Source organism: Mauremys mutica, chromosome 17 (assembly GCF_020497125.1).
Source record: "Mauremys mutica isolate MM-2020 ecotype Southern chromosome 17, ASM2049712v1, whole genome shotgun sequence".
Classification (NCBI taxonomy): Eukaryota; Metazoa; Chordata; order Testudines; family Geoemydidae; genus Mauremys; species Mauremys mutica.
The window spans coordinates 29,089,191-29,109,077 of NC_059088.1; the positions used below are offsets into that span (position 1 = coordinate 29,089,191).

General features: G+C 67.4%; 1 protein-coding gene across 5 annotated transcripts in view; it reads right to left on the minus strand.

The window, feature by feature from the left end:
- The window catches only part of SHC1 (SHC adaptor protein 1), a 28,739-nt gene extending 9,070 nt beyond the window's left edge, over positions 1-19,669 (minus strand). Inside the window, exons 1-3 of one of the 5 annotated variants that reach the window (XM_044991820.1) lie at positions 19,523-19,647; positions 11,899-11,963; positions 1,850-2,011 (exon numbers count right to left, since the gene is read on the minus strand). In XM_044991820.1, the coding sequence (XP_044847755.1) occupies positions 1,850-2,011; positions 11,899-11,910 (174 nt within the window). In that variant the 5' untranslated portion in view covers positions 11,911-11,963; positions 19,523-19,647. Of the gene's footprint in view, positions 1-1,849; positions 3,384-11,898; positions 11,964-12,795; positions 13,223-19,522 lie in introns of those variants that run through there. The other 4 variants (XM_044991821.1, XM_044991822.1, XM_044991819.1 and 1 more) reach the window with 4 other exon arrangements.
- Between the last annotated feature and the right edge of the window lie 218 nt (positions 19,670-19,887).

The following is a 19,887-nucleotide window of genomic DNA, read 5'->3' on the forward strand; positions in this document are numbered from 1 at the left end:
CCGTGTGCATGTCCTGCCCCAAATGCATTGCACACACCCAGGCTGTGAGCTGCGTCAGCGGAGCCGGGGGGGAGCAAGGGGCTGCCCGACAGAGCTGGGTGTGGGAAGCTGAGCCCCCTTCCCCGGTCCTGCCCCAGCCCCCGAGGCAGCACTCAGTAGCAGGGACCAGGGCGGCCAGCCAAGCTGAAAAGCAAACAGGAAAAGACCAGCCAAGCTGGTATGCGGGGGGAAGTGCCCCACCACGCACGTGGCTCTGCAGGCTGAGCTCACCCCATGGAGGGAGACGGCCAGGAGCGCCACAGCACCACGGCTGAGGGCGTCTCTCGGAGCAGAGAGCTGCGGTACTGGGCTCTAGGCACACGCGAGTCTGGCTTGGTGCTGCTCTCTGCCACATGGCACCAGTGCTGCAGTGCCATTGTGGGAGGCTGACCAGCATGTCCTGGGCTCTGTCCCCAGGGCCCCGGGCAGGGTTTAAGCAGCATCCACGGATTGGGTCCAGGTATGACACCTCCTCATCAGTTACTGGGAGTGGACCACATCCACCCTGACTGAACTGGCCTTCAACACTGGTTCTCCCCTTGTGAGGTAACTCCCTTCTCTTCATGTGCCAATATACATTCAGGCCTGGATCCATGCATCTGAAGAAGTGGGTTTTCTACCCACGAAAGCTTATGCCCAAAGAAATCTGTTAGTCATGAAGGTGCCACCGGACTCCTCCTCGTGTGGGTATGGCTGGGTAAAGGGTGATCCAGCAGATGGTGCAGCCCAGAGACTTTGATCCCAGCATGCCGTGCTCCACCTCCACGCGAGCGGCCAGGCAGCAAAGCATGCTGGGAACTGCAGTCTCCACGGGCAGCTCCGACAAAGCCCCCCATTGCCAAACCAAACGCCCATCGGGCGGAGTGCAGGGGTCCCTGCATGGAGTGACAGGGGGTGCCGGGCACTGCGGGAGGGACCCCCAGCTGGGAGCAGGGTCTGGCGGGCTGTGCTGGGTCACAGGCAGGGGGAAGGCTCCTGGCCACCTGCATCTGCTCAGCAAGTGCCTCTGCGCCCGACAGGCTCCGGGACCAGGGCACAAGGCTGCCTCGGGGACATGGGCACCAGGTGCCAATGCAAGCGAGGGAGCCTGGCAACACTTCTCCAAGGAGCAGCTGTGTGCTGGAGAGCTGCCTTGGGCTGACTGCCTCCTACAGCGCCCGTCTGCGTTGGCATCTGCCTGGAGGACTTGGAAGGCACGCTGATCCCAGCTGCCCCCACCCCGCCTGCCACACCACTCCACTCGCAGCGGGTGTGGCAGCCGCTGGCCCAGGGGCTTAGAGACAACAGCGTGCCCCCGGGTGCCATCTGCGGCCCTCCGGAAGGGCGGGGGGCCAGCCAGCTGTGGCTGAGGTGCACGAAAGGGGAAGAAAACCCCACTGGGCACACAGGAAGCAGCTGTTTCCAGGGCAGCTCCCCTCCCAGCCCACAGAGGAGGGGCCCCCAGCAGGCAGGCAGGGGTTTGGAACCCTTGGGTGAAGGGCAGAGGCACTGGATCCCCGAGCAGCAGCACTGCGGAGCCACGCAGGGCTGGGCACTTGCAGGCTACCCCCTCCATGCAGGCAATGACAGCGCCCGAGTTCAGAGACATGCCCTTCCTGGCCTCCCCCGTGTTCCCCCTGGAGGGCAGTGCACAAAGGGGAAAGTGCCAGATCGGCAGGGCGAGCTCCCCACACACTGCCCTGCCCGGGGGCCTCTCTGCTGGGGCGGCGGGGCGTGGAGCAGTGCCCAGTGCTGGGGGGCTGGGACAGCTGCTCAGGCAGGTGCGGTCACCCCCCCTCCCCACCCCGCCGGGGCACCCCGCTGCACTCACCCTGACGAGGTAGGAGACACCGGGGCCCATGACCTTGTCGTCGGGGTGCAGCCAGCCGCGGGTGGGCTTATTGACGAAGCTGCCGTGGCGGGTCCATTCGTCGCCCCCCAGCTGGCCGCCTTCCACCCGCGTCTTCTTCCCACAGCTCAGCTTGTTCATATCCTGGGGACAGACAGCAACAGGCCCCGCTGAATCGGGGCTGGAGGCACCCGCCGTAGCCAGCACCGCACCCGGCTCCTCGAGGCTCCCCGCCTCCTTCATGCCGACAGCCGAGAAGCCCCGCAGGCTGAGCAGGTTGGCGGGGTAGGAGAGCTTCAGGTTGGCCATTTTGGGGAAGAAGGAGCACAGGGTGGTGGGGCTGTCCTCAGACTCCGACGAGAGCTCCCCGATGGGCAGCATGGGGCTGAGGGAGGACGACGACAGGGAACCAGGCAGGGACTGCGTGGCGACGAGGGACTCCACTGGGGACCCCGCGCCGGCCACTGCCTCCTCCAGGGAGGAGACCGACTCATTCCGGAGGTGGCTGTATTTACTCTTCTGCAGCAGATCCATGCTGGAGGGGCTCCGGAGCAGGGAGTGAGGTGGCAGCCCCCCGGAGAGGCAAGGAGCCTAGGGCAGCCAGCACCCTGCAGAGCAGGAACTCCAGAAACACGGGGCTAGGCCAGCTCCCGCGCCAGCCCCTCTCCAGCACAGCATGACCGCTGGGAGAGCCGGCCCTGAGCCCCCAGCCAAAGGGACGCTGGGTGAGTGTCACCAGGAGCAGGCAGGAGGGAGCAGCAGCGTCTGTTCACAGTCAAAGCTCATCTCCCCGCGACACACAGCCCTGGGTGCACCAGCGCTCCCCGGGTCTGACGAGCCAGCCAGCGGGCTCCCACCTCGTTACAGCCAGTCAATAACAAGCAGCATGGCGAGGACAGGACAGGGAGGGACACGCCGGTGCAGCCAGCTGGAGAGCAACCCCTGGCCCCTGCCCGATCCCAGCTCAGCTGCAGAGAGGAAGCAGGCGAGGCCACTGGCTGCACCCGAGGGGGCCCTGTGCTCAGCAGCCCGGTGGGCGAGGCAGCCGGAGTCACAGGCTGAGCCCAGGCTGCTGCTCCTCCACCTGTCAGGAGACCCTCAAGCCGTGCTGCCCAGAGCCCATTGTCCAGTCCAGCACCCGGCACCCTGCCAGCACTCCCCAGCCTGCTGCACCGGCACCAGCTAGCAGGAAACCAGAGGCATGAATATTTAAAGTCCGGAGACAAGGCAGCCACAGAGTGTGTTCCAACCCAGCCTGGCTGCACTCCGGGCACCAGCCTGGAGCCGACGAGGCCCCCTCTGTGAGCTTGGCGGGGGTCCCGTGGGCAAGGAGAGATGCGGCGGGCGCACGTGTCCAGCCAGGGCCTGGTGCCCCAGAGCCGCAGAGAGGAGCAGGGCAGAGACCAAGCAGGGCCGGGTGCTCCGGATCCGGCCGGGCAGGGCGCAGGAAGCTGGTGCGTTCAGCCGGCCTGGCCAGAGGTTCCCCAGCTGCCGGGAGCTGGGGAGGGAGCTGCTGCAGCCGCTGCTAATTGCTGCTGCTTCCTGCGTGGAGCTGGCGCTAAGTGACTGCGGCTCCCGGGAGAGGAGAGGAGAGGAGAGGGGGCTGCTGCCAATCGGAAGGGCAGTGCTGACTCACAGCCTCTGCCCACAGCCTGTCAGGGGGAGCCTCGCTCGCTGAAGGGGTGGGGTCGCAGGGAGTATCTGGAGCAGAAAATCAAGGTCACGGGCGTGGGGCGGAGCCAGAGCAGGGGGCTCTGCCTGCTGAGCACATGGGGGCAGCACAGACCGGGGGTGCCCCCTCTCTGCAGGGACCCGTGGGCCTGTGTGCCAGGTGGGGGCAGCACAGCTCCCCACGCTCAGCCCTTTCCCCCATCCGGCCCAGCGTCCCCGGGCACCAGCAGGATGGGTAGAGCAGGGCTCCCCCAGCACCCCACTCCAACTCCCCTTTCCGTGCTGTGCCCCAGACTCTCTGCCCCTCCCGCTGTGGGTGAAGAGAGCCTTCTCCTCTGCAGCGCCTGCCACCCGCAGCAGCCGTTTGCAGACCCACCCACCGAACGTGCCCCTGCCCTCCCCAAACCTACCAGTCTCCCTGAGCACCGAGCTTGTTCCAGCACTGCGGGTGCTGGGGGGCAGCACATCGGGGCACGCGAGACCCTAACCCCATGTTCTCACGCCCTTTGCGTGTCACTTTCACCCAGGCCCAAGCCCCAGGGAGCGGCAGCCCTCCACCCCCACCGCGTGCTGCTGCAACCAGCCCTGGACATGGCAGCACTGGGCTGAGGCCAGAGGCCTCCAGGGCAGACTCAGGTTGGCGTTTGTACTAACTGAGGTGTGAGAGAGATACAATCAGCAACTTGCAAATTGGCAGCTCCCCACGGGGCCACAGACCGTGTCGGAGCTCTCTAGCCCAGCAGCCCTCACTAGTGTTCAGAGTTAACACCCAATTTAGGCCACACCACTCAGAGCTATCGTTTCAGACTCAGGACAACAGCTCTACCTCGGTTCCATGCAAAACCCTTTGGCTGCTCTGCAGCCAGAAGGGCTGGAAACACAGGGGCTGGACTCCGTAGCAAACCATGCTGGGCACCAAAGACTCTGGCTCCAGCACTGGACCCAATGCCCCTTCCGACCACTCTGGCTCTGAATGGAGGCTGAGAGGCCAGAGCTGAGCCCTTCAGGGCAGGACGGGTATTCCTGGGCACTGCCACCCCTCAAAGCAGAAGCATGAGTAAAACGCTCCCAGAGCCAGACACATCGCATGGGAGCTCCGGCTCCGAGCGGCACCACCTCGCCATGGCCACCCACCCCCCCCAGCCCAGGTGTCAGTGCTTGCCAGCCGCTGTGTGAGCCCTGGCAGGCAGCCACGCACAGCGAGGGAAATGGAAGGCTGGCCAAGGCTGGAAATAGCCTCCCGAGCGGAGTGCGAAGCGTCGCAAAGGGACTGCTGCTAACTATAGCAGGGAGGCTCAGCTGGCCTCCAGGAACCACCAGCACCACAGGGGAGAGTCCTCGGGCGCAGCGGTGATACCCCTGTGTGCACCCCCCAGGGCGATCCCTGTGCGTCCCCCACCCCACCCCAGGGCGATCCCTGTGCGTCCCCCACCCCACCCCAGGGCGATCCCCTGTGCGCACACACCTCCCCAGGGCGATCCCTGTGCATCCCCCACCCCACCCCAGGGAGATCCCTGTGCGTCCCCCACCCCACGGAGATCCCCTGTGCGCACACACCTCCCCAGGGCGATCCCTGTGCGTCCCCCACCCCACCCCAGGGCGATCCCCTGTGCACACACAGCTCCCAGCAGGATTCACCAGTGCTCACCACAGCCTCTCACACCATGCCCCTGCACAGTCCGTGACAGAGCAGAGCTCACCCTGGCCTGGGGCCCAGCAGCTCTGCACAACCACTTGAAAGAAATGCAGGAAGCCTGGGGCCAGGAAGCAGCGACTCACCGACCCGGCATTTCCCTGAGCCAAGCCCTGTGTGTTCCACCCCACAGCCTAGCAGGCTGCATGCTCTTGGCAGGCAATGGAGGGGGCTTGCGCCCCCCCAGAGGCCAGACAGCTGCGCACTGCCCTCTGCTGGAAGGGGCGAACAGCCAGCCAATGGAAATGGAGTCGCATTTTCCAGGAGAGTCCAGGCGTCCCAGGCACCCTCTCCCCAAGTGAGCGCCCAGCCTCTTGGCTCCAGCCCTGCACCAAGGTGCTGTGCCCTACCTGCCTATCACGCCTTGGGATGGGGAGCTGGAGCCGTGCCCTGCCACCCTGCCAGCGGCATCAGGTGCCCGGTGCCGAGCAGCCCCAGCAGCAGTGGGAGGGAGGAAGAGCTCTCCAGTGCCTGCTGAACCCCCCTGCTCTGCGCCTTTTCCACTCCCCCTTGAGCCAAGGGTCTGTTCCTTGCCGGCCCCACCTCCCTGGAGCAGCTTCCTACAGCGCAGGGGCCAGGATCCCAGCTGGCTGGAGTCACACACAGGAAGCAGCTGCCCTTGGGAGCAGGGAGTGAGGGGCAAAGGCAGCAGCTCAGGGCTTTGCCTTAACTCCTTCACTCCCAGACCGGGCCCAGCCCCGGAGCACAAGGGTGGGGGAGCAGGCACGGGCGGTGAGGGCTCGGTGTGGGGCTCTACCAACCGATCCCAAACGAGACCTGATCCTCTAACTCACTCCTGATCTGCAGGTTCCCCTGCTATCCCAGCCAGACTCCCGCAGCTCTGCCAGTGCCCCTCAATCCTGACCCGCAGCCCCCAGCCCTGGGCTCCCCCCGCCCCCAGCTCCGCCAGTGCCCCTCAATCCTGACCCGCAGCCCCCAGCCCTGGGCTCCCCCCGCCCCCAGCTCCGCCAGTGCCCCTCAATCCTGACCCGCAGCCCCCAGCCCTGGGCTCCCCCCGCCCCCAGCTCTGCCAGTGCCCCTCAATCCTGACCCGCAGCCCCGGCTAGCCCAGCCCTGGGCTCCCCCCGCCCCAGCTCTGCCAGTGCCCCTCAATCCTGACCCGCAGCCCCCAGCCCTGGGCTCCCCCCGCCCCCAGCTCCGCCAGTGCCCCTCAATCCTGACCCGCAGCCCTGGGCTCCCCCGTGCCAGCTCTGTCAGTGCCACTCAATCCTGACCCGCAGCCCCCAGCCCTGGGCTCCCCCCGCCCCCAGCTCCGCCAGTGCCCCTCAATCCTGACCCGCAGCCCCCAGCCCTGGGCTCCCCCCGCCCCCAGCTCTGCCAGTGCCCCTCAATCCTGACCCACAGCCCTCAGCCCTGGGCTCCCCCCGCCCCCAGCTCTGCCAGTGCCCCTCAATCCTGACCCGCAGCCCCCAGCCCTGGGCTCCCCCCGCCCCCAGCTCCGCCAGTGCCCCTCACTCCTGACCCGCAGCCCCGGCTAGCCCAGCCCTGGGCTCCCCCCGCCCCCAGCTCTGCCAGTGCCCCTCAATCCTGACCCGCAGCCCCCAGCCCTGGGCTCCCCCCGCCCCCAGCTCTGCCAGTGCCCCTCAATCCTGACCCGCAGCCCCGGCTAGCCCAGCCCTGGGCTCCCCCCGCCCCCAGCTCCGCCAGTTCCCCTCAATCCTGACCCACAGCCCCGGCTAGCCCAGCCCTGGGCTCCCCCCGCCCCCAGCTCTGCCAGTGCCCCTCAATCCTGACCCGCAGCCCCGGCTAGCCCAGCCCTGGGCTCCCCCCGCCCCCAGCTCTGTCAGTGCCCCTCAATCCCGACCCCCAGCCCCGGCTAGCCCAGCCCTGGGCTCCCCCCGCCCCCAGCTCTGCCAGTGCCCCTCAATCCTGACCCGCAGCCCCGGCTAGCCCAGCCCTGGGCTCCCCCCGCCCCAGCTCTGCCAGTGCCCCTCAATCCTGACCCACAGCCCTGGCTAGCCCAGCCCTGGGCTCCCCCCGCCCCCAGCTCTACCAGTGCCCCTCAATCCTGACCCGCAGCCCCCAGCCCTGGGCTCCCCCCGCCCCCAGCTCTGTCAGTGCCCCTCAATCCTGACCCCCAGCCCCGGCTAGCCCAGCCCTGGGCTCCCCCCGCCCCAGCTCTGCCAGTGCCCCTCAATCCTGACCCGCAGCCCCGGCTAGCCCAGCCCTGGGCTCCCCCCGCCCCCAGCTCTGCCAGTGCCCCTCAATCCCGAACCACAGCCCCGGCTAGCCCAGCCCTGGGCTCCCCCCGCCCCTAGCTCTGCCAGTGCCCCTCAATCCTGACCCGCAGCCCTGGGCTGCCCCGTGCCAGCTCTGTCAGTGCCCCTCAATCCCGACCCACAGCCCCGGCTGTCACGGAGTCCCCGGGCGATGCTCTGGAACTGCTCCCCACCAAGCCAGGCAGGACTCTGGGGAGCCTCCTCTCCCTCGGAGCAGCCTGTCTGCAGGGCAAGAAGCTCCCACGGCTTCACCTCCTGGGTCTCTCCTTGGAGCATTCAGCATCCCCTGCCCCTCCGTGTGCTTCCCACAGCGAGTCCGCCCAGGGGGGGTCCTGGGGAAGCCACAGGGTCCTGCCCCCCCACTGCGCAGTCAGACGTGACTCTCAGCCAGCCAGTGACACAGAGGTTTATTAGATGACAGGAACAGGGTCTCGCCGGTACAGACAACAGGATCCCCTTTAGTTAGGTTCATCTGGGGCCCCCAGCCAGGGAGGCCACAGCCCCGTTGGGAAGCCCAAGCCCCATCGGGCCGCCCCTCCATTTCCCAGCCAGCTCCAAAACTGAAAACTCCCCCCAGCCTCTCACTCAGCCTCCCTCCGGCTCCTCCCCCAGCCTTTGTGTCCTTTGTTCAGTGTCCCAGGCAGAGGTGTCACCTGGCCTCCAACCCCCCTCCTGGGTTCTCAGGTTACAGGCTCAGGTACCTCCCTTCCCCAAGGCCGTCCCAGCACAACTCCCCTGAAACCTTCCCAGGTCAACACTCCCCACTCAGCATTCACAGAACACAGCAAGATATTCCCACTTCGTCACACCGGCTAGCGCAGCCCCGGGCTCCCCCCACCAGCTCTGTCAGTGCCCCACAATCCTGACCCACAGCCCCTGCCAGCCCAGCCCTGGGCTCCCCCGCAGCTCTGCCAGTGCCCCTCACTCCTGACCCGCAGCCCCTGCCAGCCCAGCCCTGGGCTCCCCCGCAGCTCTGCCAGTGCCCCTCACTCCTGACCCGCAGCCCCTGCCAGCCCAGCCCTGGGCGCCCCCCCAGCTCCGCCAGTGCCCCTCAATCCTGACCCGCAGCCCCGGCCAGCCCAGCCCTGGGCTCCCCCGCAGCTCTGCCAGTGCCCCTCACACCTGACCCGCAGCCCCTGCCAGCCCAGCCCTGGGCTCCCTCACTCCTGACCCGCAGCCCCTGCCAGCCCAGCCCTGGGCTCCCCCGCAGCTCTGCCAGTGCCCCTCAATCCTGACCCACAGCCCCTGCCAGCCCAGCCCTGAGCTCCCCCGCAGCTATGCCAGTGCCCCTCAATCCTGACCCACAGCCCCCTGCTAGCCCAGCCCTGGGCTCCCCCGCAGCTCTGTCAGTGCCCCACAATCCTGACCCACAGCCCCTGCCAGCCCAGCCCTGGGCTCCGCCCCAGCTATGCCAGTGCCCCACAATCCCGACCCACAGCCCCTGCCAGCCCAGCCCTGGGCTCCCCCCCAGCTATGCCAGTGCCCCTCAATCCTGACCCGCAGCCCCTGCCAGCCCAGCCCTGGGCTCCCCCCCAGCTCTGCCAGTGCCCCTCAATCCTGACCCACAGCCCCTGCCAGCCCAGTCCTGGGCTCCCCCCCAGCTCTGTCAGTGCCCCTCAATCCTGACCCGCAGCCCCTGCCAGCCCAGCCCTGGGCTCCCCCCCAGCTCTGTCAGTGCCCCTCAATCCTGACCCGCAGCCCCTGCCAGCCCAGCCCTGGGCTCCCCCCCAGCTATGCCAGTGCCCCTCACTGCTGCCCCATGTTCCCCCTGCTAGAACAGTCCTTGGTTTCCCAGACACGGACCTGAGCCCTCCCCCACAGCGGAGATTTAGCAAGAAGAACAAAGTGGAACTAGGCTGGGACTGGATAACTCACGTCACATGTGTCTTGGGCCAGGCGGAGCCACCCCCGGGGGACACAGACGCTCCTTGGTCCCCAGAGTCCCATTTGCACAAGTGAGCCCCTCGGCAGAGACAAGCAGTCAAGCTGGGGCTCCACCAGGATCGGGAAGCGCGCCCGGCTCCCCCCAGCACAACCACCGAGGGACAGCTGGGTAAACCCCTCCCAGTCACCCACCGCCCACTCAGGCAACAGAGGGGAAACCGGGTTAAAACACCCCCCTGGCTGCGTCTGGACTGGCGGCCCCAGGAGCCCTGTCCCAGTCACGTGCCCCCCACCCCGTGGGGCCGCTCGCCAGGCAGGACCAGCCAGGCTCTCCCATCTCTGCAACCGGGGACAGGGCATTGTTAGGTTCAAAGCTGCTGCAGGTCTAGCTCCCCAGGACATAATAGCTGCAGCAGCCACCTCCCCAGGGCCAGCTGGTGGCTCTGCGCCCCCCAATGGGGCACCCCAGCCCTCAGGTGTAGTCCCCTGGGATGGAGAGCACGTGATGGGGGACTCCGCTAGCTACACCTACAGAACTGCCTGTATGCGGCTGGCAAGGCCCCCCCGCCGGGGAGCGCCGGGGCCGGCTGAAGGCAGGTCTGGGAAGTAGCCCGGGCTAGAAGGGGAGTCTGCAGCCCGTGTGTGGCAGCCCATGCCTAAGAGGGGGTTAAGTCAGAGCCCCACGGGAGCCCTGGATGCTGCAGGGCGGTGGAGGAGGCAGAGCTGCTCTCTCCCAGCCCTGGGATGATGCAGGGACAAGGTCTGGGGGATGGGGAGCCAGGGCCCTTGGAGAGCCAGACCCTGAGCCCTGCCCAGATCCCTGGGGACTGGGAAAGCAGGTGGGCCAGGAGCCTGGGCTAGAGAGACACCTGGTCTGACCCAGCCTGTCAACAACAGTGGCCACGCGAGGCCTAACTCTTCTTCAGCCGCCAGTGCACAGGGAGCCCCCTCCCCGCCAGGCCCAGCGTTCCCAGGGAGCCATCGCCCGCCAGGCCCAGCGTTCCCAGGGAGCCCCCTCCCCGCCAGGCCCAGCGTTCCCAGGGAGCCCCCTCCCCGCCAGGCCCAGCGTTCCCAGGGAGCCATCGCCCGCCAGGCGGCAGCATGGGGCCAGGAGAGCAGAAGCCGGCCCCAGGACTCTGCGGGCTCACTGGGGGACCAGGCCCGTGCTTTCCAGCCACCCTGCTGCGCTCCTGGCAAAGGCCAGACAGCGGGGCCCATGCAGCGCTGCCCCAGCCAGGCGTCGTGGTGCAGGGACCCAGGAGGGGGCAGTGCGGTGCAGCTGCTAGGCACGGTACGTGCTCTCTGGCTGTTGGACTCCAGCAGAATCCAGCCCCTGTCCCAGGGCTGAGCGCACTGGCTCCAGCCCTGCAGGATCCCATTTCCGGAGAGCTGGTGGGGAAAACAAACCCTGCGGACAGCCCTCCCCCACAGCCAGTGAGCAGCCTGAGAGACATCGGGAGACTCCTCCGGCCCTGCCGGACGCTCTGAGGAGCAGAGTTCACAGGGCCGGGGCCCCTCGGGCCCATGCTGGAAGCCTCCCAACTCCTTCTTTGGGGCAGCCGCACACAGCGGCTCTGCCTGAGCCTCCGCTGCAGGGTCCAGCACCCGACGCCCTCCCAGGAAATGCGAACCCGGGAGCTGAGACAGAGTTTTGAAGCAAGCGAGCAGCTTGGGAGGAGACTCACGCAGAGCCATGCGCGCACACCCTGATGCACAGAGACAGTCTGTGCGAGTTCAGGAGACGCTGCACCAATTCACCCCTCCTGGGCCCGTCCTCCCCGCCCTCGGTGACGTGCCCGGAGACACGGCTACTCGTGGGGAAGCCGTTTGTTCTCACCCAGAGCTGACACAAGGTCCCTTGGACAGGCCAGGACCGCCGGCGTTCCTCCCACTGCCCTCTTTGGGCCTCCTCAGCCCAGCAGGGCCCAACGAGCATGACACGACATGCTCAGCTCCAGGATCGTGTGGCAGGGGGCCAGTGATTCCGTTCCACGGGCTGGGACGGCCTGGCAGACTGCGATCCCAACGTGCAGCCACACGACAGGCTGCAGACGTGCGGCTCAGGAAATGCACCAGAGAAGGGAGACGTGCAGAAGGCTCCCCAGGAAGGCGGGCAGATGTTCGGCGGGGTTTGGTCAGTGGCAGGTCCTTTCCCAAGCGGCACAGCAGAGGCATCGGTGACACTGCTACCAGATCCCACGGGGTGACAGAATCTGTGTCCCAGACACCATGCGCACGCCAGCCCTCTCTCCCTCTTGCACATGCAGGCTCCCTGCAACTCTCTGCGACAGCAGGAGCCGTGCATGCAACGGCTCTTCACCACCAAGGGGAACAGAAAATTGTGGGACCCCCAGGAGTCACACTCATGGCCCCCTTTGGGGTCATGACTCCGCGGTTGGGCACAGCTGCTCAGTGAGAAACACACCAGAGCCCAGAGAGAAGGCGCAGGAGAGGCCAGCGGGTCCGAGCGAGAGAAGGAAAGTCTGGTCCATCACCAAAGCCACCTACCCACCACCACAGGCCCCGAGAGCCGCTGGCCTTACCACGTACTCCATCTGCGCCGCACACGGGGAGCAGAGCTGCAGAGCCCTTCTGCGTGGAGTCCAACCTGCGGTTCAGCGACAAACAGGGCGTTAGCCCTCGAGGAGGCTGCCGTGCACTCAGCACTGACGGGACGAAGCGAACCGCTCGCCACAGCTCTTGAAGACACCCCACCATCGCAGCAGCCTCTTCCCCCGCTGACTCGCTGCCTGGCTCCGTCCAAGCCAGGCCTGCCCCAGGAGGTCACTAGGAGCCGGGGAGGAGACGGCGTCTGGCCGCTGGGGATCGTATGGGGAGCCCCTGGCACTGGCTCCTCGTTTGGATCCCTGCTTGCCTGGCACCCGCTCCCCCTGAGGAGGCCTAGCAGACAAGCGCGGAAAGTTTGGGGTCTCAGCCAAGGTGAGCCTGGCTCGATCTGCCAAGAGATGCCGAGGCCTGGAGCAGCCGGGGTGCAGTGGGGAGGTGAAGGGACACCTGGGAACGCTGCTTGCCACACACACATCCAGCCAGCCCACGGGAATCTCCCTTAGAGGAGCAGCAAACCCAGTGAGCCACTGAGACGACATTGGAAGCCCAGATCCTTGTGCAGCAGCCCAAGGGGCAGCAGCCCAGAGCAAAGGAGCCCAGGGGCCTGCCCGCCTCCAGACAGACCCTTCTGTGACACCACAGCCAGTGGGCCAGACTGACGCGCCCTGCAAAGAGGGGCTGGGCTCTCATCCCCACAGCCAGGAAGGCAGCAAAGCAGAGGGGGCCCCTGGCTGGGTCCCAGCCCCCTCCCAGGCCATGCACCAAGGGGTCTTGGGACTGCCCAGGACACTGTGCAGCTTTGCTGGGTTAGTGCCCCCCAGGGGTGGCCCACAGCACCATACAGAGCCCATGGGAGGGGATGCTGCACTCACCTCCCGAGGACCCCGCCCCTGCGGGCCCAGCCACTCCTCCGCCTGGGGAAGCAGCATTCGCAGCCCAGCCGTTGCCGGACTCCTGCCCAGAGCAGCGCCCAGCAGAGGCCATGAGGGGTAGGAGGGAGGCCAGGGAAGGGGAGAAGGTTCCAGGCCCAGGGCAGTGGGCCCAGCTCCTTCTATGGCCCAGCACACCCTACGCAGCTCCCAGGCCCGCCCCTCCTCCCTTTGGCCCAGGAAACCGCCCTCCAAACGCAGCAGAGAAACAAACCCAATTTACTTCCTGGTAGCTACTGGGCCCTGCAATCCCAGCCCCACGGCGCTAACCTGAGCAGCCCAGGCGGATGTTGGCCAGAGTGGGCAGGGCACGGCAGCATGCCCAGGCCGGTTACTGATGGCCAAGGGAACTACCAACCAACTCCTGCAGTGCAAAGGCCCTGATTAGTGACAGATGGGGGAAGGGGGGGCTGGGAGCAGCCACAAGGGGGGTGCTCCCTCCAGGCTGGGCTAAACACACACACCCTTGCTGGGGTGGGGGGCGCATGCTTAGCTGGCAGGCTGGGCCCGGCTTGCCCTGGCCAGAGGCGCAATCCCAGTCCCCAGTGACACCTGCTTAATGCAGCTGGCACCTGGAGGCATCGAGACAACAGGTTTAGTGGGAAACAAGATGCAGCTTCACTGGCACTGACATTATGGCCCCTCGGACAGGCTGAGGTCAGACCCCCGCAGGGCCGGGTGCGGCCAGAGACATGCCCTGCTCCCCCCCTCGCGGGGCCGGGCACAGACAGACAGACAGACAGACACACCCCTCTACCTCCCAGGGCGAGCACAGCTAGAGACACCCTCCCCCCGGGGCCGGGCGCAGCCCAAGACACTCCCCCACCCTCGGGGCCGGGAGCGGCCATCTGCAGCAGAGATGGCCTCTTGGTCCCTGGAGATGGGCCAGGCAAGGGACACCCCCCAGCTCCTCAGCGCAGGCCCCCGGGGGCATCGCAGAGCCAGGGACAGGCCAGCTGGGAGTAGATGTCACTTGCCCTTTGACCCCGTGTCCAAGGGTAACATCCCATTAGCATGAGCCAGTGCAAGAAGTTCACAGCTAGCTGAGCCTTCGGCCGGGCTGTGGGGCGCTCGGCTCCGCTCCAGGGCACCCCAGGACCCAGATAAAGGACTGGGACTCCCTGCCAAGGTGAGCCGTCACACAACGCACACGGGGAAACACGGCCCAGAGGGAGGGGAGATGGCAGCACAGCCACTGCCAGGATGGGACATGGGAGCCTGGGAGCCCACAAGATACCCCAGAGGTGCTGGAACAAGGCAATGCCCAGGGAGCCCCCAGGGGCTCTCCGACCAGCCCAGCCAAAGGCCCCTTCCTTCCCCAGGGCTACAAGAGCTACAGGCGGCTGAGGGTAAACCCCAATCAATCAGAGCTGGCAGCATAAAGTCAGGGACCACTGGTGCCACCACCCCTCCCCCAAACACCATGTCTGGCTCCCTGCCCCCAGCTGCCCCCCCGAGCTGGCCTGAGCCCAGTCCCAGACACGGGGCACGCAGGGCAGGCGCCAAGCAGCAGTTTGGCCAGAGGCTGGTGTGGTCTCTCCCCTGAGCCTTCTAGACAGGAAGCTCTTTGGGTCACTGAGCATCCCCCCGGTGTGGGCGCTGGGGCAGCCCTGGGCACACACAATGCCAAGCCATCTGGGGCGCCTGCAAAGCCGAGCGCCTCCTACGAGGCAGGAGAAATCCACTTTCAAAGCCTGCGTCCCCGAGGTTATTTCAGTCCCTTTCTTCTGCTCACAATGGCAGAGACAGCGAAAGAGTTTTTCCCATCCGGGACTGGATCCAGGCTCTGGCTTGCCCAAGTGAACCAAAGCCCCGCTCTTTGCAGGGCAGAGCTACCCCTCCCCACTCACATCCTCCCTGTGAGCCAGGGGATTAGCACACTGGACATGGAGCATGATATGCCCCGGAGCCCGAGGCTCACATCCGTTCTACCAAGCTATGAGCCCCAGCTGGGCCCACCTGGTTCCACCACGAAGATTCACAACACAAGAGGCTTCTCTGCACCCTAAATCTCATTTCCTATCAGCTATTTCCTGACTCAGCATTTCTGTGCAGGGGTGGGAGCAGGGGCTGCCTGGATCTGAGCAGAGCAGCACCTGGCACGCAGGCTGGCTGGGCAGCTGCCATGCAGCATGGCGAGGGCAGGGGAGTCATGCCAGCAGCAGGCTCAACTAGTGGCTATTTCCCAGGAGCCTCACTCAGATAGGGCCCTGTGACTAGAGAGGCCCAGATTATATCCCTCGCCCACAGGGGAAGAGTTCAGCCATAAATAAATAAGCAGCCATTAGGGCTTAGGCAGCCAGCAATAAATCACGTGGCAGAGCCGCCAGGCACAACACGGGCAAGGCAGCGAAACTTCAGCAGCTTTGCCAGCAGAGCCTGGTGCCATTAAAGTGACGCTCCCCCCATGTCACTTCAGGGAACACTCCAAGCTACCCACACAGCAGCAACCAGGGGGGATCCCAAGCCGGGACAGAGCACAGCACAGAACCACAGCCAGGCTCAGGCTGCAGGCTGTTGTGCACTGGAGGGGGAGCACAGATGGGCAGAGAAGCATAAGGGAGCGTTGGGCTTTTGGAGTATTCCTGCTCACTGCAGCTTCTGATGCCAAGACCTCAGGGAGGGTCTTAAAATACATCCAGGGGGGAGGCTCTGCGAGGCTGGGACACAAAGGCCGCAATTTAGGTGTTAATCCAAGTCCCTAGCAACAGAACCAGTGACTAATCCTACCCACCCAAACTCCCACCGCACACTGTAATTTACCAACATCAGCTACAAAACCCAAAGTTTAAACACCACTCATATTCTGACAGCAAACCACAAGAGGCAGGAAATTCACAGGCCGGGTGAGAACCCAGGCTGTGTTTATGCAACACGGCTGGGCTCGGTGGTGAGAGAACGCTGCACTTGCAGCCTGAACTTGGCATTTCTGCACTGGCCTCAATAGCGCTGGGTCAGTTGCCTCTCAGGGGGAAGAGTCCAGCCTGTGAAATATACACCCAGCAAGTGACAGCCCAGCACAGAGTCTATGCCCTTTGTTTCCAATAGCCTGTATCACAGCAGGAGTTGCCCATCATTCTCTTTTGGTGCACACGGACCTAGTGCCCAAAGGGCCCTGGGCAACAGACGAGCCAGACCGTGCCAAAGGCGACGCAGCCTGATCAACGGCAGGCCAGACGTGACTCCCAAACCCTCCGCCCTACACAGGAGACAAATGTTCCAAGGTCTCGCTGGGACCGGCGAGCATTCCACACAGCTGCCCCGCCCACGGGGGCAGCAGCTGCAAGCCCCCCACGGTCAGACAGTCAAATCCCCCGACCTGCCCCTTGCCACGTCATGGTGCAGAACGCACAGCCGCTGCTTGGGCATCCCCTTGGAGCCCCTTTGGGATCACGGGCTCTCGAACGCACTTCATTTGCTCATACTAACACTGGCCAACTCTGCACAAGGAGCGGGCTCAAGCTGGCGCTGCGCAGGGACCGGCGTGATCTGCCTGGCACAGCTACCTGCAGTGCTCGGCTTTCCAAAGCACCAGTGCCCAGTTCCCAGGGCCACGAACCTGCCCAAGCCACTGCTGAGACCTTCCCAAACAGCTCCCAAACTCAGTCAAAGCTCTGCAGCCGAGTGCCACTGTCTGCTCCTCCCAGGGCCAGGTGTTGAGCCAGGGATTTACCGCCCAGATTCCCGCCCAGACACGTTACTCTATGCCCCCAAGAGCAAACCAGAGCTACTCGGTCTGCCGGCCCAAGCAGGGGGAGACAGCCTCACAGGCTGGGACGAGGAGAGGCTGCCGGGAAGCCACAGGAAATGAAGAAACACCAGGAATGTTTCCAACCGGGGGAGGAAGGTGAAATCACAGCCGGACAAAGGTTACCAGGGATGTAAACACCAAGCTTGGCCCTCAGCCCCCACTTCCTGTGGGAAGGGGGCCTGTGGTGGGTGGCGTCCAAGGGAAGCCGCACTGGAGGCACACTCACAGCTTCCCATGCTTCGGCTCCACTGCACCCAGGCTGGAACTAGAGAGCAATACAGCCCTGTGACCCACATGGGGAAAGGAGCAACTTGCCCCCACACCCCGTCCCAGCTGTCTGCGCCAAGTGGAACCCGGAGCAGCCAGCGCTGGCCTGTACCCAGGCCTCCTGTTCACCGAGCCAGCCGGGCTGCCCTGGCAATCACCTCACAGGGATGGAGGCTAAAAGCGAGGTGGCCACGGGTGTCCTGCTGGGGCCCAACCAGCCCTGGTCTGAGGCACTGGGAACCTGGGCCCATCTCACCCTGCCAGCGGCCCTTGCTTACTCACCATCTGCTCTATGATCCACAGGGGAAAGTACAAGCACCCAGAGGCTCCCTGCCACTGGCAGGTAACCGCCCAGCTCAGGGTGCCCCACAGGGACGTCTCACGCCCCCCCCTAGACTTTAACTGTCCAGCAAGGAGCGAAAGGCCCCCGGGGACCCAGTGCAGGCTCAGCGACAGTAACTGGCCCACGGCTGGCACCATTTACACCCCGGCCGCAGGAGTGACGGAGAACAGGCAGAGAGGGGCACTGGGGTGGGCAAAGAGCGAGCAAGGGGGCAGCCAAGGGGGGGAAGAGGACCCTGGGGGACAGGCCATGAGAGGAGGAGCATGAGTGGGGGAGACACAGGCAGGATTCTGGGGGGCACCAGAGCCAGGGGGTTTGTCACATCTGGGGAACCTGGTGGGCAAAGGGGGAGTCATGGGGAGCCGGTAGGGAGCTGAGCCCCTGGAGCACAGGGGGCACCACAGGAAGTGGGGCAGGGGCGGGGCAAAAAGGGGATGGGGCCCAGGACAGGATCGGGGCAGGGGGTTGGGGAGACCAGGCCGGGGGGGCCAGGCCTGGGGGGGGGGATCAGGCCAGGGGGGTTGCAGGGCAGGAGATCAGGCCAGGTGCAGGACCAATCTGGGGGGGGGGAGGCTTGGGGGGGGATCAGGCTGGGGGGTTGCGGGGCGGGGGATTGGGCCCGGGGCAGGACCGGTCGGGGGGTGGGAAGGCCTGGGGGACGGGGCGGGGGGTTGGGGATGGGGCCGGGGCAGGACCGGGGGGAGCCAGGCCGGGGGGGCAGGACCGGTCCGGGGGGGCCCAGACCTGGGGGGGATCAGGCTGGGGGGTTGCAGGGCGGGGGATCGGGCCCGGGGCAGGACCGGCGGGGGTGGGACCGGGCCGGGGGGTTGGGGGGATCGGGCCGGGGGGGCAGGGCCGGGCCGGGGCAGGACCGGGGGGAGCCAGGCCGGGGGGGCAGGCCTGGGGGGGGATCAGGCTGGGGGGTTGCGGGGCAGGGGATCGGGCCGGGGGGGCAGGGCCGGGCCGGGGCAGGACCGGGGGGAGCCAGGCTGGGGGGGCAGGACCGGTCCGGGGGGGGGCAGGCCGGGGGGGGAAACAGGCGGGGGGGTTGCGGGGCGGGGGATCGGGCCGGGCCGGGGGGTGGGGGATCGGGCCTGGGCAGGACCGGGCCCCCGGGTTGGGGATCGGGCCAGGGCAGGACCGGGCCGGGGGGTTGGGGATCGGGCCGGGGCAGGACCGGGCCGGGGGGTTGGGGATCGGGCCGGGGCAGGACCGGGCCGGGGGGTTGGGGATCGGGCCGGGGCAGGACCGGGGGGTTGGGGGGCCGGGGCAGGACCGGGCCGGAGGGTTGGGGGGTCCAGGCCCGGGGGAGGGATCGGGCCGGGGCAGGACCGGGCCGGGGGGTTGGGGATCGGGCCCGGGGGGTTGGGGGGCCGGGGCGGGGGGGGCAGGCCTGGGGGGGAATCAGGCTGGGGGGTTGCGGGGCGGGGGATCGGGCCGGGGCAGGACCGGGGGGAGCCAGGCCGGGGGGGCCGGACCGGTCCGGGGGGGGCAGGCCTGGGGGGGAATCAGGCTGGGGGGTTGCGGGGCGGGGGATCGGGCCGGGGCAGGACCGGGCCGGGGGGTTGGGGATCGGGCCCGGGGGGTTGGGGATCGGGGATCGGGCCGGGGCAGGACCGGGCCGGGGGGTTGGGGATCGGGCCGGGGCAGGACCGGGCCGGGGGGTTGGGGATCGGGCCGGGGCAGGACCGGGCCGGGGGGTTGGGGATCGGGCCGGGGCAGGACCGGGCCGGGGGGTTGGGGATCGGGCCGGGGCAGGACCGGGCCGGGGGGTTGGGGGGCCGGGGCAGGACCGGGCCGGGGGGTTGGGGGGCCGGGGCAGGACCGGGCCGGGGGGGTGGGGGGCCGGGGCAGGACCGGGCCGGAGGGTTGGGGGGTCCAGGCCCGGGGGAGGGATCGGGCCGGGGCAGGACCGGGCCGGGGGGTTGGGGATCGGGCCCGGGGGGTTGGGGGGCCGGGGCGGGGGGGGCAGGCCTGGGGGGGAATCTGGCTGGGGGGTTGCGGGGCGGGGGATCGGGCCGGGGCGGGACCGGGCCGGGGGTTTGGGGATCGGGCCCGGGGCAGGACCGGCGGGGGCAGGACCGGGCCGGGGAGGCAAGGCCGGGGGGGGAATCAGGCTGGGGGGTTGCGGGGCGGGGGATCGGGCCGGGGCAGGACCGGGGGAGCCAGGCCGGGGGGGCCGGGGCAGGACCGGGGGGAGCCAGGCCGGGGGATCGGGCCGGGGCAGGACCGGGGGGAGCCAGGCCGGGGGATCGGGCCGGGCGGGGCGAGCGCACGGGAGGGGGCCGGGGGCCGCGAGCGGCTCTCACCGGGGCACCATGGATCCTCCGGGCTCGCTCGGCTGCCGGCGGCCGCGGCTCCAGCACAAACTTCTGCCCGGACCCTCCCTCAGCCACTCACTTCCGGCCCCACGCCCCCAGCTCGGCCTCATCGGGCCCCGTCACGTGACGGGGGAGCGCGACGCTCCAGACAAACGCCGGCCGCCGGAGACGAGCCAATAGGAACGCACGCTCCTTTCCACCCCGCCCAACCAGCGCCAGGGCGGAACGCACGCGCCCCTTCTTCAGGCTTGGCCAATGAGAGAGCTAGGGGAACCGGACGGGGACACACCCCCTGTTGGACTTCGTCAATCGCGTCCCGGGCGATCACGTGAGAGGAGTTCGCCCCGCTTCCT